At 43.9% G+C, this 20,154-nt stretch overlaps 1 protein-coding gene across 1 annotated transcript in view; it reads right to left on the bottom strand.

Moving 5' to 3' along the window:
* Positions 1–20,154, bottom strand: part of COL4A4 (collagen type IV alpha 4 chain) — a 118,230-nt gene that overhangs the window by 8,583 nt on the left and 89,493 nt on the right. The window contains exons 39-46 of the mRNA XM_033112034.1: positions 15,280–15,351; positions 13,980–14,108; positions 13,772–13,885; positions 12,354–12,509; positions 10,214–10,321; positions 9,131–9,139; positions 6,186–6,311; positions 944–1,060 (exon numbers count right to left, since the gene is read on the bottom strand). Coding sequence (XP_032967925.1) covers positions 944–1,060; positions 6,186–6,311; positions 9,131–9,139; positions 10,214–10,321; positions 12,354–12,509; positions 13,772–13,885; positions 13,980–14,108; positions 15,280–15,351 — 831 coding nt within the window. The remainder of the gene's footprint in view (positions 1–943; positions 1,061–6,185; positions 6,312–9,130; positions 9,140–10,213; positions 10,322–12,353; positions 12,510–13,771; positions 13,886–13,979; positions 14,109–15,279; positions 15,352–20,154) is intronic.

Here is a 20,154-nt window from a genome sequence, read left to right as displayed (position 1 = left end):
GGTGAAGTTTGACTTGGAAACCAAAAGCTTTTGTTTATTTGTTTGTTTTTAACTTGCTTCTGGGAAACTGGGAGTCTCTTCCCCATTTACACTACAAACCAGAGGTTACAAAGTGGTAGCTTCTGGATTGAATCAGGCCTGTTCCTGTGTTTTGTTTCACAAGTTGAGGTCTTGGACTTGAAAACCGGAGTTGAGGGAACATTGGGCCCATGTTTCTACATGGCAACAATTGGCAGAGCTGAGCTGCAGCTTTCAGACTGGGGGCTCCGTTTTGTTGCAGCGCCCCCTTCCCCACCCGCTCCCAGCCCCCCTCACTCCTACTCTGCAGAGATGAGACTGTGTCTTGGAGTCTTTGGGCCCCCGGTGCCTATCATATTGCCTGGTGCGTTGTATTTCAGATGTCTGTTCTGAAATATCTTCCCTCTCCCTTCAGCCGGTGCCCATTACCCCATTTTTTTCTTAAGAAAGAGACGTCCATGCTATATAAATTTATCGATGGCTGTACGATAGGATGAAGTGAAGTCAGAAAACCAGAGGCCAAGTGAACCATCCAGTGTGGAGGGTGAGACCACCTCCATTGTCCGCAGATCTATAGCACAGCCTCTCAAAGGTGGTGACACAGAAAATGCCAGGCTTATCTTGCAAAAGTGAACAGCAGAGATGGCTGAGCCTTTTATGCTACGGGATAGTGGTTTAGAAAAATACTGAACTGGAGACAGGGCCTTGACGTGTCTGTATGATGGTTGAATATCAGTAAGAACATGGGGGATACATCCTATTCTCTTCTTGTTGCATCTGTCTGCCTAATACCTGGTGAGTTGGTATGTGAGGCAAGTGCTTTGACTGGGGCCAGTTTGGAAAGCTGCTTGAGAGGCTGGGGATCTTGGGTACAGGCCTCAGATCTACCTTGTCAGAGAAAAGACGAGACACTGAAACTCTTTACCTGGTGCTCCAGGGCAGCCGGCTTCTCCCATGTCACCTTTCTGTCCCGGAGGTCCAGGGGCCCCTGGGATGCCATTCTCACCCTTCGTGCCATCCATGCCACGCTCTCCTTTGCACCCTGCATGACAGGCCACAATACAGTGATGAGAACAGTGTGACATCCGCTATCCGGCAGCACTCATGGCACGTACATCATGTGCCACCTGGGTGTCCCACTCTGACGCCAGTGTGCCAGCTCCTTTCATCCTCCCGGTGGCGGGAATCGGGATTACGCTACCTCCACTTGGTACTCCAGTAGCAGTGGCTCTGAGAGGTCAAGTAACTTGCTAATATAGGTCAATGAGCCAACAACAGGCAGAGCCGGAATTTGAAGCCAGATCAGGGAGGTGCTGAACGGTCGTATCCTTAATAGTAATTTTTTAGAAGCCTGAATGGAGGCATGAATGACATTTAATAGGATTCCGTTGGGGAATCAAGTTAAATTTGGAGCAAGAGCAGCAATCTTTTTCAATAGTTTTTTTTTTATTATTATTATTTTGTTTAGCGTTTATAACGTGGTAGGTACCACGCCCGTCCCTTTCTGTGGATTATCCAATTCAGTCTTCACAGCTGCCATATGACTAAGTGCTCTCATGTGCCAGACTACCAAGGGGACACAGAAAAGCCAAGGAGGCCGTCACGTGTGGAGAGCAGTAGAGAGGCTGTGCCATCAGCTGGCAGCCCCTGCTCTGTGACAAGGCACACAGCATAGGGGCACTCCTGGAAGGATGTAAGTTGGGCACTTGCAGCGTCACACTGGTCCTCGAGGGGTCCTGTAAGTGTTTGCTTACTTGTGGCCAAGACGTCAACTCATTAGCCACCTGCTCCTTCGCTCAGAGTAGCAGATACCGTCCTTGCCTCTGGGGGTGTTTATTGCCATGAATTACTTACCCGAATTACTAGCCCTTTCAAGGCTTCCGGTCCCAGTTGTTATTCTCTCTCCCTCGGTCCTTTTCTCGCTTTCTCCCTCTCTGTCCTATCTCTCTCTCTCTCTGCCACAAATTACCCGAAAGCCAAACTGATTAAGTCAAAGAGGCTTGACTTAAGTAGCTTTCACTCTTTTTCACCCTCAGACTTGTTCTACGAGGGCCTTGGGGGACACCCGAGTGTTGAGAGCAGGGGACGGCCACGCTCTAGTGATCAGGTAGGTGTGTCACATGACTTTGCACTCTCACACAGGCCCCCCCTTGTAGCCATCTGAAATGCATGCCTCCCCCAAACCTCACTGCTTTTAAAGTGTGTTCTAATATCACCTGCCTGAGCGTGTCCCACACAAACCTGCTGCTTCGGCCCCCACCACCAGCCAGTCCCTCTGCTCCACACCCCATGCTGGTGATGGACATTCAGTGTGGGTGTTCCGGGCATTCCTGGCTTTTGGGGTGCTGTCATCAGGCTTTCTCACCCCTGAGTCACAAGTAGATTCTCTTGGAATGCCGAGCCGTGCTTGGACTGTGTTCTGTAGGTGGCTGTCACTCGGTGAGGGAGGAAGGAAGCCTGCCCTGCCCCCACGTGGGTGAGAGATGCCCTCTACTTTCTAGAACTGGGCAGAATCCCTTCTTCCCGGATGGCGCTGCTGTATGCGAGTTGGCCACAGCTTCAAAGAGCATGTCTGTTGTTTTGGAAGGATCTCAGGGCCTCCACGGTGAGCTCAGAGAATTCTTTTCTCTCTCCCACCCGACACGGTCATTCCAGCCTGTGGCCACTGCGCTTTTCTGGAAAGGGCTTCCCACGTGCTAAACGGGTTTCTCATTGAAAAGGGAGCAAGCATTCCCCCCGAAGTATCAACATGGGGCGAGATCACTGTTGATATGGGAAAAGAGTTCACTGGCCAGATGCTACAAGGTCGGCTTTGCTCCTTTTAGGGAAGACAGAGAAATTGGCAGGAGGATGGCATTTCTGAAGACAGGAAGTAGGCCTTTGCTGACCTGACTTGTGTGCCGAGAACTTTCCACTATGCAGACATGTCCTCCACCTGGAACTTGTTTTAAAGACCAAAAATACATCTAAGAGCCCTCCAATGTTCGATGGATGACTTCCTCTGAGAGGGTCACATGTTGACTTGAAGATAAACACACCCCAACAGGATGTGGGTACATCCATGAGGCAGTGACAGTTCAAACCAAAATGAAACCGCCTTTGGGTTCATCACAGGGAGGAAAAGTCATAGATCAAAGAGATGTGTGAGGAGAAAAGCGTCGACTTTCTGTCCAGAGGCCTCTTAACAGACACAGTTATACTTAGCGTGGCCATTACCCATGATCACTGGGGCAGGAAAAAGCCAGAAGTTTGTTGGGTTTTTTTCCTATGTGGATTTCAGCTGCAGCACTTGGTTACATGCTTGGTTTCTTCAGCTTAGCAATGAAAAAGGTTTTGAAGGGAAAACAGGAGGAAACCAACAATGTCATTTTAAGTGGAGGTGCTACTGCCTGGTGGCAATTCATCCTTCACTACCAACCTTGGGGGTGGTGTACCAGCCCCTCACACCTACAGATGGCCCGTCATTCAGGGCTGGGCCACTTTACACCCTTAGAATGGACTTGTCCCTTATTAGCAACTGGACAATACAGCCAATGCATCCACAGTGACCAGAGGGAATAGACAGGAAGAGGGGACCAAAGAATACAGTGCCAGCAAACGGGTCCTTTATAACAGGAGCCCGGGGGGCCATGTCGGAGAAGAGGGAGCCCAGACCAAAGCTCTGGCTTGGGAGTGGGTGCACAGTAGGGCAAAAAGCTCCAGGGAGCCTGGGCCAGGGATCACTGCAGCCCACACTGTGCGACATGGGGGGAGAATGCAGGATGCTTCCCAGGAAGGACTGTGCACTATTGTAAAACATAACCACATTCTACGGCACAAGTGCGTCCTCGGTATTCCCACAGCCAGCAGGCAGCACCAGCCCCATCGATAAGGAGAGGGCGCGGGAAGCCAGAGAAGGCCCTTCTGTGGCCGCCTGCAGCTGGAGGAGCCCATCCAACCCACGTCAGGAGGAATTAGCGATGATGACAGGTGATCACACTTGTGCCCACAGAGACTGTCATCGGCCCTCGTTCAGAAGCTCACTGTCTGTGAAGAGGGAATCTTGCATGTGCCTGAGAACACTATTAAGTTAAAGGGTACAGAATTTGTCCCCTTATTTTTTGTCTTCTCGGTTACTTTCTTTGGTTATTTTCCAAAGCCACCACAATGGGTGAACGCAACCACCCATCTGGTCGCCATTGATATTGGGGTGAAGCAGTGGGTCTCAACCCTGGCTGACATCTGGGGAGCTTTGTCAAAACACTGACACTCAGGCTCTGCTTCCCTTGCATGCTATTGGTCAAGGCCGAGGCCCAGGCGTCAGGACTTTTTCAAGCCCTTCACCTATGGCAAGGCTGGAGTCATCAGGGAAGGTGTCACTCTCAGCTGACTCTTTCAAGGACGGCACTCATGTAATATAGTTAGGGTTTCTCAAACTTGAATGTACAGACAATATTCTGAGGATCTTGTTTAAATGCAGATTCTATACAGGTCTGGGGTATGACCACACTGTGAGTAGCAAGGATGTAGCTGGTATCTCTTAGTTACCAGAATATCAGGCCAGCCTGCCCCACCTGTGCCCCTGTCATCTCCCTGTTGGACAATTCTGGTTCCTCTAAACCCCATCTTTCCTGAAAGGCTCTCTCTGCTCAAAGGCCTGCTCACGCCGGCGTCTCAGCAGTCCTGCGATCCCCCACACTGGGATTCACCTCTCCCTGGCCACTTCTCCTGATGCCCTTTGCTTGAAATTCCTTTAAAACACCAATTATGATTTCCCATTATTTAGAGTTACTTATGGTCTGCCGCCTGTTTCTGCCATGAGGTTGTGAGACCCTAGAGGGGGGAAAAATACTTTTTATTCACACTTGTGTTGCCCACGACACCTAGTACCATACTTTATAAAAAGTAGGGGCGACTCTGGAAATAGTCACTGAAATGAATCTGCAGAACCCCATTGCAGGCGACATCTTCTGCTTGAGGAAAGTTTTCGTTTGTTTGTTTGTTCGTTTTAAGGTAGGGGGACCCAGCCCTTGACGTTGTGAATACATACACAACAAGGCAGCTAGGTTTTAAACTCGTTGAGTGACGAGTTACATTGCCTGACTGAGAGCTTTGTCCGTGCAACGAGTGCCAAAGAAAAGAGGAGTTAAGTAGGCGCCTCAATTCCCAATGGGGGCTCCAGGGGACACCCAATTAACCTAGTGCACAAACACAGACGCAGCGCGGTGACTACAACCACCCCCATACTAACTTGAGGACGGCTCCAGCGCAGATCTGGACACAACCCAAGAGCTACTCAGACTCCAGCACAGGGGACATCTCTGGGGCCCTTCGCTATGTGGGTTTGGGGAAACGTGAGAAAAACAAAATTCAGTTCTGCGTCTAATTCCTTTGGCCCTAAATCAAAAAGAGCTAAAACCACAGCCGGGCAGGAGGGAAAAAGGGAAAGGGAATGGCCTCATGCCTCTTAGGCATCCAGGTTACGTAGAATCACAGGCACTGCCCATTGGTCCAAAGAGATCAGTGGCCTCTAGATGACGAGCCCCGGACTCCCTAATCTCTTTATAACTTAGCCAATGTGGGAGTGATATGAGAAGAGAAAATAAACTATATGGAGGCCACTTTTAAAGGAATGGTTTGGTTTAAATACTTAAATAAGGAACCTGCTACCCTGACAGTGACTGAGCAATGCTCAGATCAATTAAATGAATAACGCAGTCATTGCCATAATTTGGAGCAGCCCTCCCCCTTATCCTTCCTTCTCCCTCCTCCGAGCAGGTACACCTCCTTCTCCCTTCTTGTAGGCTGTTTCTGCTCCACACAGCCCCAATTCAGTAGGTTTTCATTCAAAATCAAGTCAACAGCTAGTAACGACTATTAGTAGAGCACGTACTCTGTCGGGCTAAGGGATTTCAAAACCTCACGTCAAAAGTTACGCAGTAATAAAAGATGTAAGTCGGATTTCAACATAAAAATGGAAGGGATGTGTTGATCCAGCCAGTACAGGATTAAACCTTCAGATAGATGTAGAAAAAGTTGTATAAGGGGACAGAAATTTGTATTACTTCATTCTCACTAGTTGTTTAGGCTCCAAAAAAAGAAAAAAACTCACATAGCAAAAAGCACCAAGGATTTTCATTTCAGCAACATAATACACACATAGTGAACAATCAGTGTGAGGCTCCTACCTGGTCCTGGGGGGCCTCTCTTTCCGGGGAGCCCTACGGCTCCTTCTGGGCCTCGTGGGCCTGGTACTCCAGGAAGCCCAGGGATTCGGGGGCAGTCGTCCAAATCTGCAGGTGGCCCCTGTTCACCTGAAACAAGAATCACCGCTTATGTGAGGGAGTCAAATGCTTATGAACACGCTCCTTCTGCATCCTCAAGTTAGACCGGCTTCTGACACTACACTGAAATGTTGTCAACAACCCCATGAAAGCTCCATGAAGGCGAAACTTTGTGCATTTTGGGGTGCATGAAAAACTTCCAGAAAACATTTTGTTGAATAAATGACTGACTAAATGAGGGAACGGGATCTCACAGGAAGCAAGAGAAGTACAGAATAGTGAAGGGTGGTTGAGTCAGCAATAATTTGATGACCTTCACAGGATTTCGAATCTTTGGGCAACTTTTTACTGGGTAGCCAGCCACAGGTGGCATTGGGAGAGGTACTGGTGGGTTCTTAACGCTCAGCTTAACGTCACTCTAATTCATTACAATACACTGCAGCCGGGGGCGGGGAGGGAAGGGGTGGCCGGGGTTCCATAGTATCTGTTACTCAAAGAGATAGAATTTCATGCTTCAGAGGCACTAAAGCATGACTTTTAACCTTGCATGCACGTTGAAATCATCCAGGGCAGTTATAAAAATATTGATGCCTGCGTCCTCCCCCTGTGCCTCTTCGCTCCCCCCCCCCCGCCACCAAGAAGTACTAGTTGAATTGGTGTAGGACACGGCCTGGGCGTATCCTATACATTTGGGACACTGAGTTATACGATACACTCAGCTAGGGAGCTTTTGAAAGGTACTGGTGCTGGGACCCATCTAGATTTATTACATAGGAATTTCTGGGGGTGGGACCCAGGCATCATTTTTTTTCAGAGGATTCCAATGTCAGCCAGGGCTGAGAAGTACCAGTGTAAGTTGCAGTTCTGATTTTAGCACATCATCTGGCCAGTTAGAGCCGAGAGTGTTGAGCCAATAGGTCTGGGGCGGGCCCAACTTTTGTACATCAAATATATTCCCGGTGAGGCTGATGGTGCCAGTCTGGGGATGTCCCTTTGAAAACCACTGCTCTGAAGGTTTGGAATATTTTTCTTCTTGGTTACATTTGTATCTTTAAGACATTTTTTTTCTAAAGCTCATTCAGTCACCCTGTGAACATTCCACAAGGAAAAAGAAATAATAACAGTAAGCAACAATGATAACAGCTAACACGTATTGAATGTTTTATCACATATCAGGCCCTGTGTTCAGTGCTTTATGAGTAAATGCTCCCAACCAGCCTGTGTGTCACAGGAAAGAAAACTCAGGTGCAAGTAAATAAGTGACGTATCTAAGGTGACACATGGCAGCGTTTAGATTAGAATCCAGGATGTTCTGGCTCCAAACCGGTGTTCTTAACTGCCACACTATACTGCCTTAACCCAGGCATCATTTTTTTTCCAGATGATTCCAGTGTGAGCCAGGGCTGAGACGCACCAGTTCTGACTTTAGCACATCATCTGGCCAGTTACAGTCCAGAGTTTTGAGCCAGTAGGTCTGGGGTGGGCCCAACTTTTGCTCTTAACATCTATGTGATGAATGCTAAGAAATGTATCATTATTTTAAAATACATTGTTTATGAGTTATGATTTTAAAATTCACACAAGTGTGCAAAATAATTTTAAGAACAGCAATCAACGATAAAGCAGCATGAAAATCCTAGAAAATGCGGCCATAATCACAAAGTTTGTAGTCTACACAGCAGGTGATGGGCCTGTACAGAATGGACTTAAACCCTACAAGATGTTTAGAATTTGGTCTCCTGTAAAATTTTGTATAAAACCACAAACAACACAGAGTTGGATATATATTTACTATACGTACAGTTTAATGTATGTCAAACTTGGCTTTTTCACTCTGGGTAACTTGGGAGAGATGCATGTGACGATTTTCTATTTTTTCTCTTTTCCCTGAGTAACCTGATGAATCATAATTACGGTGGTCACTCACCAGTGACAAGGGAAAGGGCGGGGGAGCACTTGGTACTTCAGATTTAGGATTTTGATGTTATCTTCAAATGAGTTTATACATATAGTCACAGACAATCAAAGGATTCAAGTGAAAACTTCAACTGTAATTTTTAAGTATAAATATTTAAAATAGCAGAATTTTTTTTAAATTATGATTTTGCTTTTCTTTACGTTTTAATAAACCAGAAGCTAAAAGAAAGGGGCCAAGGAATCTCTTCTAAGGACCCTAAAAATAAAATAGGGTGTTTGTTTTCAGGGCATCTTTCATTGGGGTTAATAGCAGATGCCAGGAAAAAACAAATGCAAGCATCCACAGCTTTGCGTTTCTTCTTTTGAGAAACTCTGTTTATTCTCTTCAAAAACACCACACGCAAAATAATATGTTGCTTTTGCATTGTGGAGGATCGAGCGAACCCTCAGTTGAAAAGAATACTGGCATTTTCATTTTAACACACAAAGAAATTTGTTCCTTGAAAATGGACTTTGGGCGTGATAAGAAAGGCTTGTCACAGCCCCTTCCTGGGTGTTAAGGACCCCTCTTTTCATGTTGTTGATACTGCTTATTTTAGGGATGTTCTATGTATTTATACTGGAAATTTATAAAAAGAGACTTGCATTGGTACATACTGGAGCATTTGACAGAGAAAGCACTTATACTCGGTGCGTAAATTGAAATAATATAAGCTGAGAATCTACGATGCCTTGACAACCTGTAATGAGGCTTAGCATTAGGACATTCTACTATGGGCTTACTGGATCTGTAAGGCATTAAAACCTAATATAATTATAGCACCCCGTGTATAAAAATGTAACAAAGTTTAACTCACAAGTACAGTGGGAAAAGCTGGGAATGACTAGAAAGCAGACTTAGAGGAAATTATTAATTTCATAGCAATGCTTACCTCTGGAACCTGGAGAGATCCAAAGCCAAAAACCAAGGCCACACAGCGATTTTCACATGGTGGAAAGAGATTTTAAATTGTGAATTAGGAGAAAAGTGAAATGGATTGAGAGCATAAATCATAATTTGAGGGCAGCATTGACAACAAGCAGCGTGACGGCATCTTATTTACATAAAAAGTCTGCATAGTGTAACTGACAAGAACGGTATTGTTTAGTAATGGAGTTTTCCTACCTAGAAAATCCTGAAATGAAACTCTCCTGTGCAACATAAAATTCAAGTTCATTTCTTACGGCAAGTATGCCCCAATTTAATGTATACAGAAATCCTGTCCATTTGAAGTCTCCTGAAAATTCCATATTAATTTGCCAAGTTTTATAGGTTATGCAAAGAAAGGAAATATGAATCAAAGTTATCAGCTTTTTGTCACGTTGGAGTATGACCCACCACAAAGCAGTGCAGTCTATTTTGGGGAATAGAGTACTATTTAGGAGATTGCAAAATATTCTCAACTGATACCACATTACCATAATATTTGATTTAGGTTCTTGAAAGATATTACTTCTGCCAATCTCAGACACACATGTCTGTTTGCCCTTTCAACTTTTCCTTGGCTTATTTTGACACAGTGATGGAAATGTGTTGCCTATCGGGCTTAAATTAAATAGCCTTTCAACTTCGTAGGAATCAATGTAGTTTACAGAAAACATTAAATAAAACACCTAGGAAAATCAATGGGAGTTCAGGGATAGGAACTGAATATACCGTCGTCACCTAACAACAATCAAATCAGTGTTTGCCTCTTGTGTGAGGGAACACAGATTTATGTATCTTAGAAATAGTGTATGTTAACATTAACTCCTAATTGTCAAATGTACTCATTGTGGTAATAAATATTAGCTTACCAAACATGAAACTTTGTAATAAATATAACCTCTATATCAGAAAGGGCTAACCTCATAAGAATTTGCTGGTAATTTCAGAAGAATTACTTTCTGAGAGATGAGACTATCAGAGTAAGTGTTTAAAACAAAGTGCCGTGTGTGGGCTGCTGCGTGGAGATAATTAGGAATTAGAAGCTTACCTGGAGGACCAGGGGGCCCTTGTCTGCCTGGAGGGCCAGGTAAACCCTTCTCTCCAGGTGACCCAGGAAGTCCATGTGGCCCCTGTGGCCCCGGGAATCCCATTGGTCCTAGGAACATATAAAAACGAGGGCACTGGAACGGAGACGTATAAGGGCAACAAGAGTTTGATGGACTGAATCCAAAGGTTCTCCAACAAAATGCAGAGCCAAGTCAAGGTGGCCTCTGGGTCAAGAGTCATCTCTCACTGCTTTTCTGTAAAGCTGAGAAGAGCTGCTTTTGTCTGAAGGAAACACGATAATCCATTAAAAGGACAAAGGAAGGTGGTGGTTCCATGGTCATGATGAAACTAAATCAGAACGAAAAGCCCTATAATCCTGAACTTTCTTTGGAAACAGTGAAAGGACTAGAACTGAAAGGGAAATAAGGAACACCGCTGCGCTCCCTGGAGACTACGTGCCTCCCAACCCTGAGGCCCTACCCCCCTCAGTGACAGCCACACCAGCCATCAGTAACCGGCACATGTTATCCCTTCCCTTTTTCGTCAACCCTGAAGTCTTCCGGATTCTATGGAGGGCAGATCAAGCTTCATTTCCTCAGGGAAGCCCTCCCTGGAATCCCAGCCCAAGTCCAGTTGCTTTCTGATAAACTCTCTCAGAAGTATGTCCCTTCACTCAGGGCACCTGTCTCAGTTTGTATGGGTGGATCTTTTAGGGTGAATGTCTGTCTTCCCCCGTGAAACTCTATGCTGCATAACAGTGAGGAGTCTGACTCCTGTATACCTGTAGGTGCTTAATGAACGTCTGTGGAATAGATAAAATATTTCCCACTGTGTGGATTTAAAAAGGTAAACTGAGGAAACTACCTCACCCTTCTCACAGTTGTGCATTCTTTGGCCCTTCTACCCACTGGAATGGGAGTGAAGAAGCATGATTAGTGTTCCTCCAATATTTCTAACTCTCTGTAAATCCTATTGTAGGTCACTTATTTCCATGTAGGCTAGTTCCCCAATCCTGAAGTTCATTTCCGGGTGGGCGGTTTATTCTCTAGAGTAGCAACTGGGGAGGTGGAGTGTCTTTTTTGAGAGAGGAAGAGGTTGTAGAGCCAGCCCCTTTCTCCTTTCTCTTGGTGACTAGACTGATGGTATGTCTGTCCAATTCTGGGGTTCAATGATTGGAAGTCCACATACCTGCAAATGTAAGTCACATTCGCTAAAATTTATTTTATTGCTATTAGATGGGTGCAAAAGTAGTTGTGGTTTAAAAGGTTAAAAATAATTGCAAAAACCGCAATTACTTTTGCACCAACCTATACTAAAGGTGAAGAGGGTGGTTATGTACCATTGTACACGTTGTGCACTGCACAATTCCAGGGGTGCCATTTGCACTATTGTCATGGCTGCCTCATGTGATTTTGATTTCCCCTCTGCCCAGGTCTTTTGCCTTATTTCACATTTGGTTCAGAAGTCAGGTGGGGTCCTGGTTATTGGGCTCCTAAAAGCTTCAACGTTTGCTTCACTCATATCTAGCTTCCTTATTTATGACGTAAGAGAGTTAAAATGGATCATCACAATTGGTCCCTTTTCAACAACAAAAATTCTGTGAACCTAATAATTCTCTGAAATCCTGGTGACTAAAAACTAATGTTAGCAGTTAGGTAAAAATTCATAAAAATAAATATTTCAGCCTTCAATAGTGGGGGAATTCAGTAATGGAGCCTCTTGCATGAATGTAAAAGAGCAAAGTCCGCAGTCTAAAACTGAACTGTTTAATACAGAAGCCACTAACCACACGTGGTTATTGAACACTTGAAACTGGCAAGTCCAAACTGGGTTGTGCTGTAAGTGTAAAGTACACACTGGATTTCAAAAATGCTTGCGTTGCATTTCTATTGTTCAATTCTGGTCTAGAAGGTTATCAAGTATGCTATTAGGGGCTAAAGATGAACTTGTGCTTCTTCTTCTTACTTGTCCAACTGTTACCCAAACTTTAGGATTCTTTGGAAAATCAAGATATTGGGAAATGTCATCACTGTTTCCATAGAAAATAGGAATTAGCTTGCGGTGGTCCAGTACCCCAGACCTTTAAGGGCAAGATAACGAAAGTCTTCACAAGCTACTTAAGGAACAACTTGAACTCTTACCTTTCTGTCCATGCTGCCCATCACATCCTGGGAAGCCTTTCTGTCCTGGAGGGCCTGGTGGGCCCTTGGGACCAGGAGGCCCCGGCAGACCATCGTCACCTGGCTCCCCTCGCAGGAGGTCAACACTCCCAGGGGGACCTGGAGGCCCGGGTGCTCCTGACCACAGGGAGGAGGCAAAAAGATTCTTTTAGTCAGAGATAAATGTGTGCTGCCTGCTTGAGAGCTTCTTAAGGAAAGTAATCTAAGCATTTGCAAGCAAGGGATGGAGGGATTTAGAAGAATAAGAAAATTAATAGTATCAAAAGAGAAACAGACAGTAGGTGTCATGGAGCCCAAGCTGAGAAATGGCGCAGCCTTGTTAGTAACTGTTAGACAAAATGAACCTAAGGAAAGCCTTCCTTCCCTTCAGGGACATTCCTTTTGAAGAATCAGTTTATGGTTTTTGTTTGCATTGCCATCCAACTGCTCTAATACGATAGATAGATAGATAGATAGATAGATAGATAGATAGATAGATAGATAGATAGATAGATAGATAGACAGACAGACAGACACAGACATATGAATAAATGGAGGATGGGCTTTTGATAAAATTTGGCTGATGTGAAAGGAAAGTTCCTTCAGTTCAACTTATAAACCTATTTGAAAACAAGGGTCTACGCATAGGAATTGAGCCCCAATTCTATTCCCACTTAGCTTCTACACTTAGCACAGTTTTAAGCACTTTTATTTTTTGCAGTAAAATAGAATTCTGTAATATTGTAATCCCACCTTTACTAAAATGCTAAGCATCTAAAGACGGTGGATTTGCGTCTCTTTAGAAGAGTTCTGTGGGTTAGTAGGAATAGGATTATCTGCATTTAGCCAAGCACTGCCCTGAGCCATGCTCTTCCCCCAGCTCCCGGGCCAGCTCTGGTCCCGTCCTATTTTGTTAACTATGGCCTTGCTAGACTTTGTCCCTGTGAAGTGGGGAGAGGAACAAAATATATTGGTAGCAGCACACGAAGAGATTCTGTTTCTGTGTGCGTGCCAGGCCCAGGTCTTGGCACTCTGGGCCAGCAACAGTGGTTTATGTGGCAGGTGCTAGAGATCCACACTAAGGCTGAGATTTCCTCCTACAGCCACTTCTGAAACCTCAGGCTGAGCATCGAGCTGGTGATGGGCAAGGCTTGCCCTGAGTCCCAGTTGCACCCACAGAGAGGCGGTCTGATAGGGTAAAATAGAAGGGTGAGGGGTCTAAGCTCTGGGCTGGGTATGGTCCTGCCAGCTCGCTACTGCCCACACTCCCACCTTTACCATCTCCCCAATTGATGGAGCCAAGGTGCTTCTACTCTGCATTGGCTGCTCCTATATCCCTACCAAGCTGGCAGCATCTAAGGAAAGGGGCGTTGCCAGTCTTTGCCATGATGTTCTCATACCTCTTGGGCCATCAGGGCCAGGAGGCCCTTGATCTCCAGGCGGACCCGGCTCAGGAATGACACCCTTAGGAGCTCTTCCTCTGGCTCCTGGAGGACCAGGTGGTCCAGGTCTCCCTGAGGAAGGACATTTTCAGATGTGAGCCTCATGACATCGAGAAAGTTTTGATTTTGTTATTGAGAGAGAGGGGCAAAGCATGCTGCTTCTTACCTGGTGGACCTGGAGGACCTTTTTCTCCAAAAAGGCCTGGAGGAGAAATTCCTGGGCTCCCAGGGTCTCCTATCTCCCCTTTCCTCCCAGGTATTCCCATTGGACCAGGTGGGCCCTTGGTAGTCAAACCTTAATGAGGAAAACAGCATTAGCACTACCTCTTCTCACTTGTCTGGTCATAGTGCCTGGAAAGGAACTGCATACAAGTAGGGGTATGACAGGGAAGCAGCTGCCTCTGCGGAGACCAACCATTGGCTGCAACAATGTCTGAATGGCTGCATACACTTCCTGAATCGTCACGTACTCTCTTAAGACCCATCAAACTGGTCACCCATAGGTTTCATTTACTTTATAATTACTTTCCAGATTAAAAAACAAAACAAAACAAAATTGAAAAAAACAGCTTAGTGACAATACCAACCCTCCAACCTCTACAACAGAAAAAGTGAAAACACATGAGATCCAACAATAAGTAATTATGAACAAAGAGGTTTGAAATTGAAGGTGGAAACTGACATATAAATCCAACTATTGTGGAGTTCCACATTGAAAACACAGAGCATCATGGGCTTCTTGGAGGGGACACACATTTTATCAGACTCTTTGGAAGAGCCACTTAATGAATTCTAAGTATCCCAGATTACTTCTTGACCTTCCACACTGTATAAAGATTTTAACAGGTTCAAATCCAGAAGCACAACAAGTCAACCCTTTGCCCACAGCTCCTCAAATCTACATGTCTGATTCAGCTACTTTCTCTGAAGGTGAGCGATTTTTCTGAGAAAGTAATGCAACAAATGTGCATTATATTAAAATGACAGAACAAGCTAAAATTCAGTTGTTGGTGATTACCTATTTGTAATACCAAAAATAACAGCAATTTGTGCAGGTAACTTATTGTAGCTGCAGGCTATTGAGAGATGTTCAAAGTACTAATTAGACTCACATGGTTGTACTTGGCTCTACCACACTTAAAACAATAGGAAAAAAATCCCAACTATTTATCTGTTCCTCAGAACATTGTGAAATCTAGCTCCACCTAAGCAATTATTCAGAGTATTTTTAGTAGAGAGTCCCAAGCAGCATCAACAAAAGGCACCATTAATCAACCATTCCTTCTTAAATTGGGTTTTCTCAAGGGTCCTTTTTATATAAGTCATTTCAACACTAAAAATACTTCCAATAGCGTGTCTCCAAGCTAAGCCAGTTTCTTAGTTTCACAACCCAAATCTTGTGAACTTTGGAAATACCAGAGGTCCACTGATTGCAGTCTAGTCTCTCACAGAGGGTTTTCTCTTACCTGAAGCACCTTTGGTTCCTTTCTGACCCTTTAAACCATGCAGGCCGTCCAGGCCGGGTAATCCGGGGAGACCTGAAACATATCACAGACCTGTGACCCACAGGGGAAGACCAGACATTGAACTTCACTTACCAGAACTTACAGGCACCACCCAGAGGAGGGTTTGCTGATGGAGACAGACAGATTCTCCAGGCAGGAACCATGAGATCTCACCCTCTAGATGTCATTATCAGGGCTGAATCTATGCCAGTGGTTGTTATTTAATACATTCATTTGATGGACATTGTCTTCCAAGATTGCTTAACACATCTATTCCTTTGGCTTTAAAGCTTGGCTGTCAGTTTATGACCATTCCATGAACTGCTCTCTCTCTTACCAAATACAGTGGAGAATTACTGACTCATTGGTGTAGGAAGTGACCTTCAATTTCATGACAACAAAATCATCCTAGATGAGAGAAGAGACTGGACGGGAGCAAACCCAGGGTCAGGGTCTGAGCATTCCACCATGGTCTGTAAATTCTAATTTCTGTGGGATCTGGTCAGGTAAATGTAGTGAGACAATAAGGACAGGTGGGGCCTATGGCATACTAGGGAATACATGCCCCCCCCCTTTTTTTCTTCTAAGCACTGTGCTGCTCAGAAAGAACAGGCTTACAGGTCAAGTTTGGCTGCAGCTCTCTCTTTACAACCATATCTTTCAAAGAGAACCATCCTGATGCCTCTTTTCAGAAACTAAATCTATTTTATGGTGACCATTGGAAACTCCAGTCTCTGTAACTAGATATGATCTCAGTAATACTTCCATCTTCTTTCAGAACTTTCTGTCAGACATCAGAGGAGACATCTACCAACCTGACTTACGTTGTCTCTGAACACTGAATACCTATAGATCTAGAGATTTATAAATATAGAGAGATTTGTAATGTCTATATATTTGTATTACAATACGTAGCATATCAATAATATATAAATGTATACGTTTACAAGGAGAGAGTAGAGGGAAGAAAACGAGGGAGAGAGGAAGGAAAGGCAAATAACTAGTATGTACAGATGATCTCCCGTGTGCCTGGCCTTCCGCCAGCGCTTCCCAATGTCTTCCCACTGACTGAGTTGGAGGCAAGAATCTTCTCTTCAGCCCCTGGCCAAGCCTGGTAACCTTCCTCTTTCATTAAGGGACCTTCCACCCAGTAGCTGTCCTTTCTCATCCAAGGCTAAAAGCCTCTCAGTGCACAGCCAGCCATTCACTCGGTTTAGGGCCACATCCCTTGAATTCGTGATAATAACATGACTAACGCCCAGGAAGTGCCCTCACCTACCCCATGGCACCTACACAGACTCCCTAGATGCCCCAGCCAGTCCCATGCTGTACGACAATCATGTTTTTGGGTGACTGGTTTGCTTTGGGCAAATCAATCGAGTGCAAGATCAGTCTTATTAGTCTTTCCATGTACCCATTTGATATAGCTCCTGACACAGTGTCACAGGTGTTTAATAAGTGTTGAATGAATGAGTGAATGAACGAATGAGTGAATGAGAAAATGTGGAGGGCGAGCGATGAAACGGGTAGAGAGGAAGCTATAAAAAAAAGTGGACTGCAATTTGCATGTCACATCTTTCTGTGATAGATTTACAGGATGAGTAAGATTTGGAGAAGTTAGAGGTATCTGTATATAAATAAATCAAGTGCTAATTATTATCCATTCATTAAAGCAAGTCCTCTGTGCACTTATTAGAAGATGGAAGTTACTCAGTTCCATTTTATTTATTATCAGTACTTAAAAGAGTTTTTTTTATTTTTAAAATCTAAACTTTAGATTGGTACTAATGAGCCACATTCTCTTGCACCAAAAAAAAAAAAAAACTAGGAATGCACCCTAATTTTCCCTAAAGATCTTATTTCCTAACCACTTTTAACAGTTCTGGTTTAGTTTATTTTCCAATCCTCTTTCGTATTTACGAGCCAATGTTCCAAGTTTGTACCAAAGGAACACACAGACCTTCTTCATCTGCCAAATCTGGATATTTATTGCAATCTATCTGAAATGATAATAAATTTTTTGAGACTACTTTGCTATTTCAATGTGTTTTGATCTCCAGCTTAAGCCACCAAGATTGATGGTTAAGGGGAGTTGGCTGGGGGTGGAGTGTCCCAGCTTCTGCCAACTCTCCATTGTCACATCAACACATCCAGATCCTGGGGTGTCCCAGTCCCTGCCCCTCGCCTTTGTTGAACTGGCCGACCCTTATCTGACCCAGTGTTATCTTTCTAAATTGAATGCAGCTATATCTGGTAGGGTTTTAAGGGCAATTTTTCCTTTTTACTGAAAGCTCTTTTTATCAGTCCCATCTCTAAATCAGAAAGTTGTTCATGCATAAAATAGATACAGTGCAGATGAGAGGCAATTACGCTAACAAAGCACATTCCTTGGTAATGAGGATTTTTTATTCACCTCTCTGCTGCTTTCCTGCTTAACAACCATCATTTCAGGCTGCGCTCACAGGCCAGTCGCTCTCCCTGCCGTCAGAGAGTCTGATCTCCCTGCAGCCGTAATCGTCATCATAGCCTCCATCTGTGTAGCCAGACACGCTTTGTGACTGGATTTCCATTCTAAGGTTTTCTTTTGTTCTATAGCCTGAAAGCACTATCCCCATGGGCCTTTATACAAGTTTCTTCTTTTAGGAGGGAGACCAACTTGTCCATGTTTGTTGGGGACTTTCCCAGTTCTACCACTGCAAGTTCCGCGTCCTGAGACATCCCACCCCCTCAGTCCCAGGCAAACCAGGACAGCTGGTCACCCTAATGGGAAAGCTGATGGGAAAACAGACCTACGTGACTATAGGTAATGGTTCAACAAGGTTGGAAACTTATCGAAACAGATTCTGAAATAAGATTTATTTATTTTTTAATTCGGAAAATACATGAGTGCCTTCTAAAGGAATGCACAGGAGCCTAAGACATGGTCTCCTAACCCATGGAGATTTTAGGCCCCAGATGTACTCAGTGACAGGCGCTGAATGAGACAAAGAGGAACCAGAGGGAAACAATCCCTGACTTGACAGAACAGGTAATTATCGCAGGACTGGTAAGTGCTGTGGGGGTGGGGTAGGGTGGGAGGGGAACACTCTAGTTGTAAAAAGGGAGGGAGAACGTTGTTATGATTTTCACAGCTCTATGGTACATGGCATTTCTTTGCTAATAAAAGACATTTCAAGGTGTTTTGTTCTTAGGAAATTTATTTTACTGGCCACCAACCAAAATAACCTAATCCACATTCTTTACAGTTATTGTCATGCTATAGAAAGTTGTCTTTCGGTTTCCATTATTCCACTCCCATGTGAATGCCCAAGTAGGAACTGAGCGTCTTCCTTTCAGAGGGCATATGCACTTAAAACTTTAAATCTAGGAATCAAGCCATTTTTAACATATGTTTAAGTTAAAGTTTAAATTTGATTGAGCACAAGCGGGACCCAAAATCCATATGGCCTGTTCTGGCAGAGCAAACAACTTTGAGTTCAGCAGCTGGTTTGTTCAAACAAGAAAATCAGGCCCCTTGACTTATTTAGAACATACTTCAAATATTTAGTTTCTCAGTTCAAAGTGTTTCTGCTGGAGTGTGGTTAATTTTTATATCAGCATGATAAAGTGCAACAAAGGATTTATGTTGTAGACGTTTTAATTTTTAGGAAGATATTTCAATGTTTTGTTTGTTTCTTCTAAAGACTGGTTTGTTCGCTGGGCTGTTTAAAGTGAAACAGTGTCACTGCATGGTCAGAAAGCACCACTTCAGCATCTGTCTGTATGCTGGGATGAACGTTTGGGTTGATGTATTCATTTCTTCACTCTCTTAACAAATGTATTTCATAGCACAGAATTATGATGTAATGGTCATAATTTTTTAAGTGATTTTATTCTTTGGTCAAATTCATTAGCTATTTGGTTTTTAATAATATATCATACTGAAGGTATGTGATAAATGCGTAAACTAATTCAAGGGAAGAAAGAATCAACAATAATAAGGTGAGCTTTGTCATTGTAGTCAGCCTAGGTGTAGACTCTTATGGTACCAAGACACTTGACAATCCTTGCTGTTGTACTGAAGTAGGAGGATAGGAGGAAATGGGAATGAGGTAGGAGTGGTTAATAATGGAAAATGTTCTTTTGGTTCTTTACCAATTTTGTCTTCCAGATACTCAAAAAAGTGACCAAAAAAAAAACACCTCACCAGGGCTGTAAGGATTGCTACAGATAAGAAATGGCCGCAATAAACAGAGACTTGTAACATAATTATCATTTTGCTTGAAACCCTAAATTTATCACAAATCACTGGACTGCACATTACTAAAAGTGCCAGTGAAGAGGGAGGAAAACAATACCAAGATGTCTTGTGATGGGAACTTTTCCCAAGAAGTCATGTGACTGCGTAGAATGCATAATTGTACCAACCTTTCAAAATAAAAGGCTTTCCTCTCTGCAGAATTGCTCCAGGTAATATACACAACACTACTACTTGCTGGAAAACTAATTATTTGAAAGCTATGTGGTGAGCGAAGATGTCATAGTATGGAAAAACATCATCTGGGTTTTCAAAACATGATTAAGCCCGAAAGAAGGGATTTCCAACTCTTCCAAAGGGAAGTACTTTTCATTTACCCAAAATTTAGTGTGTGGATTAGTCAACAAGCAGAGGTAAATGGGAAGAAAAGGGAGGAAGGAAGAGATAAGAAGGGCTTGGCTGTAGAAATCTACCAAGTACGGCTTGATTCTTCTATTGTTGATTGAGGTGAAAACCCTCAAATTCATAACTACTAGCTCAGTGGCTCATTCTTCTATTTATCCATTTCTTCATTTATTAATTTACTCATAAATTTAAAA

Source organism: Rhinolophus ferrumequinum, chromosome 8, assembly GCF_004115265.2.
Source record: "Rhinolophus ferrumequinum isolate MPI-CBG mRhiFer1 chromosome 8, mRhiFer1_v1.p, whole genome shotgun sequence".
Lineage (NCBI taxonomy): Eukaryota > Metazoa > Chordata > Mammalia > Chiroptera > Rhinolophidae > Rhinolophus > Rhinolophus ferrumequinum.
This window is presented reverse-complemented; position numbering and strand designations above follow the sequence as displayed.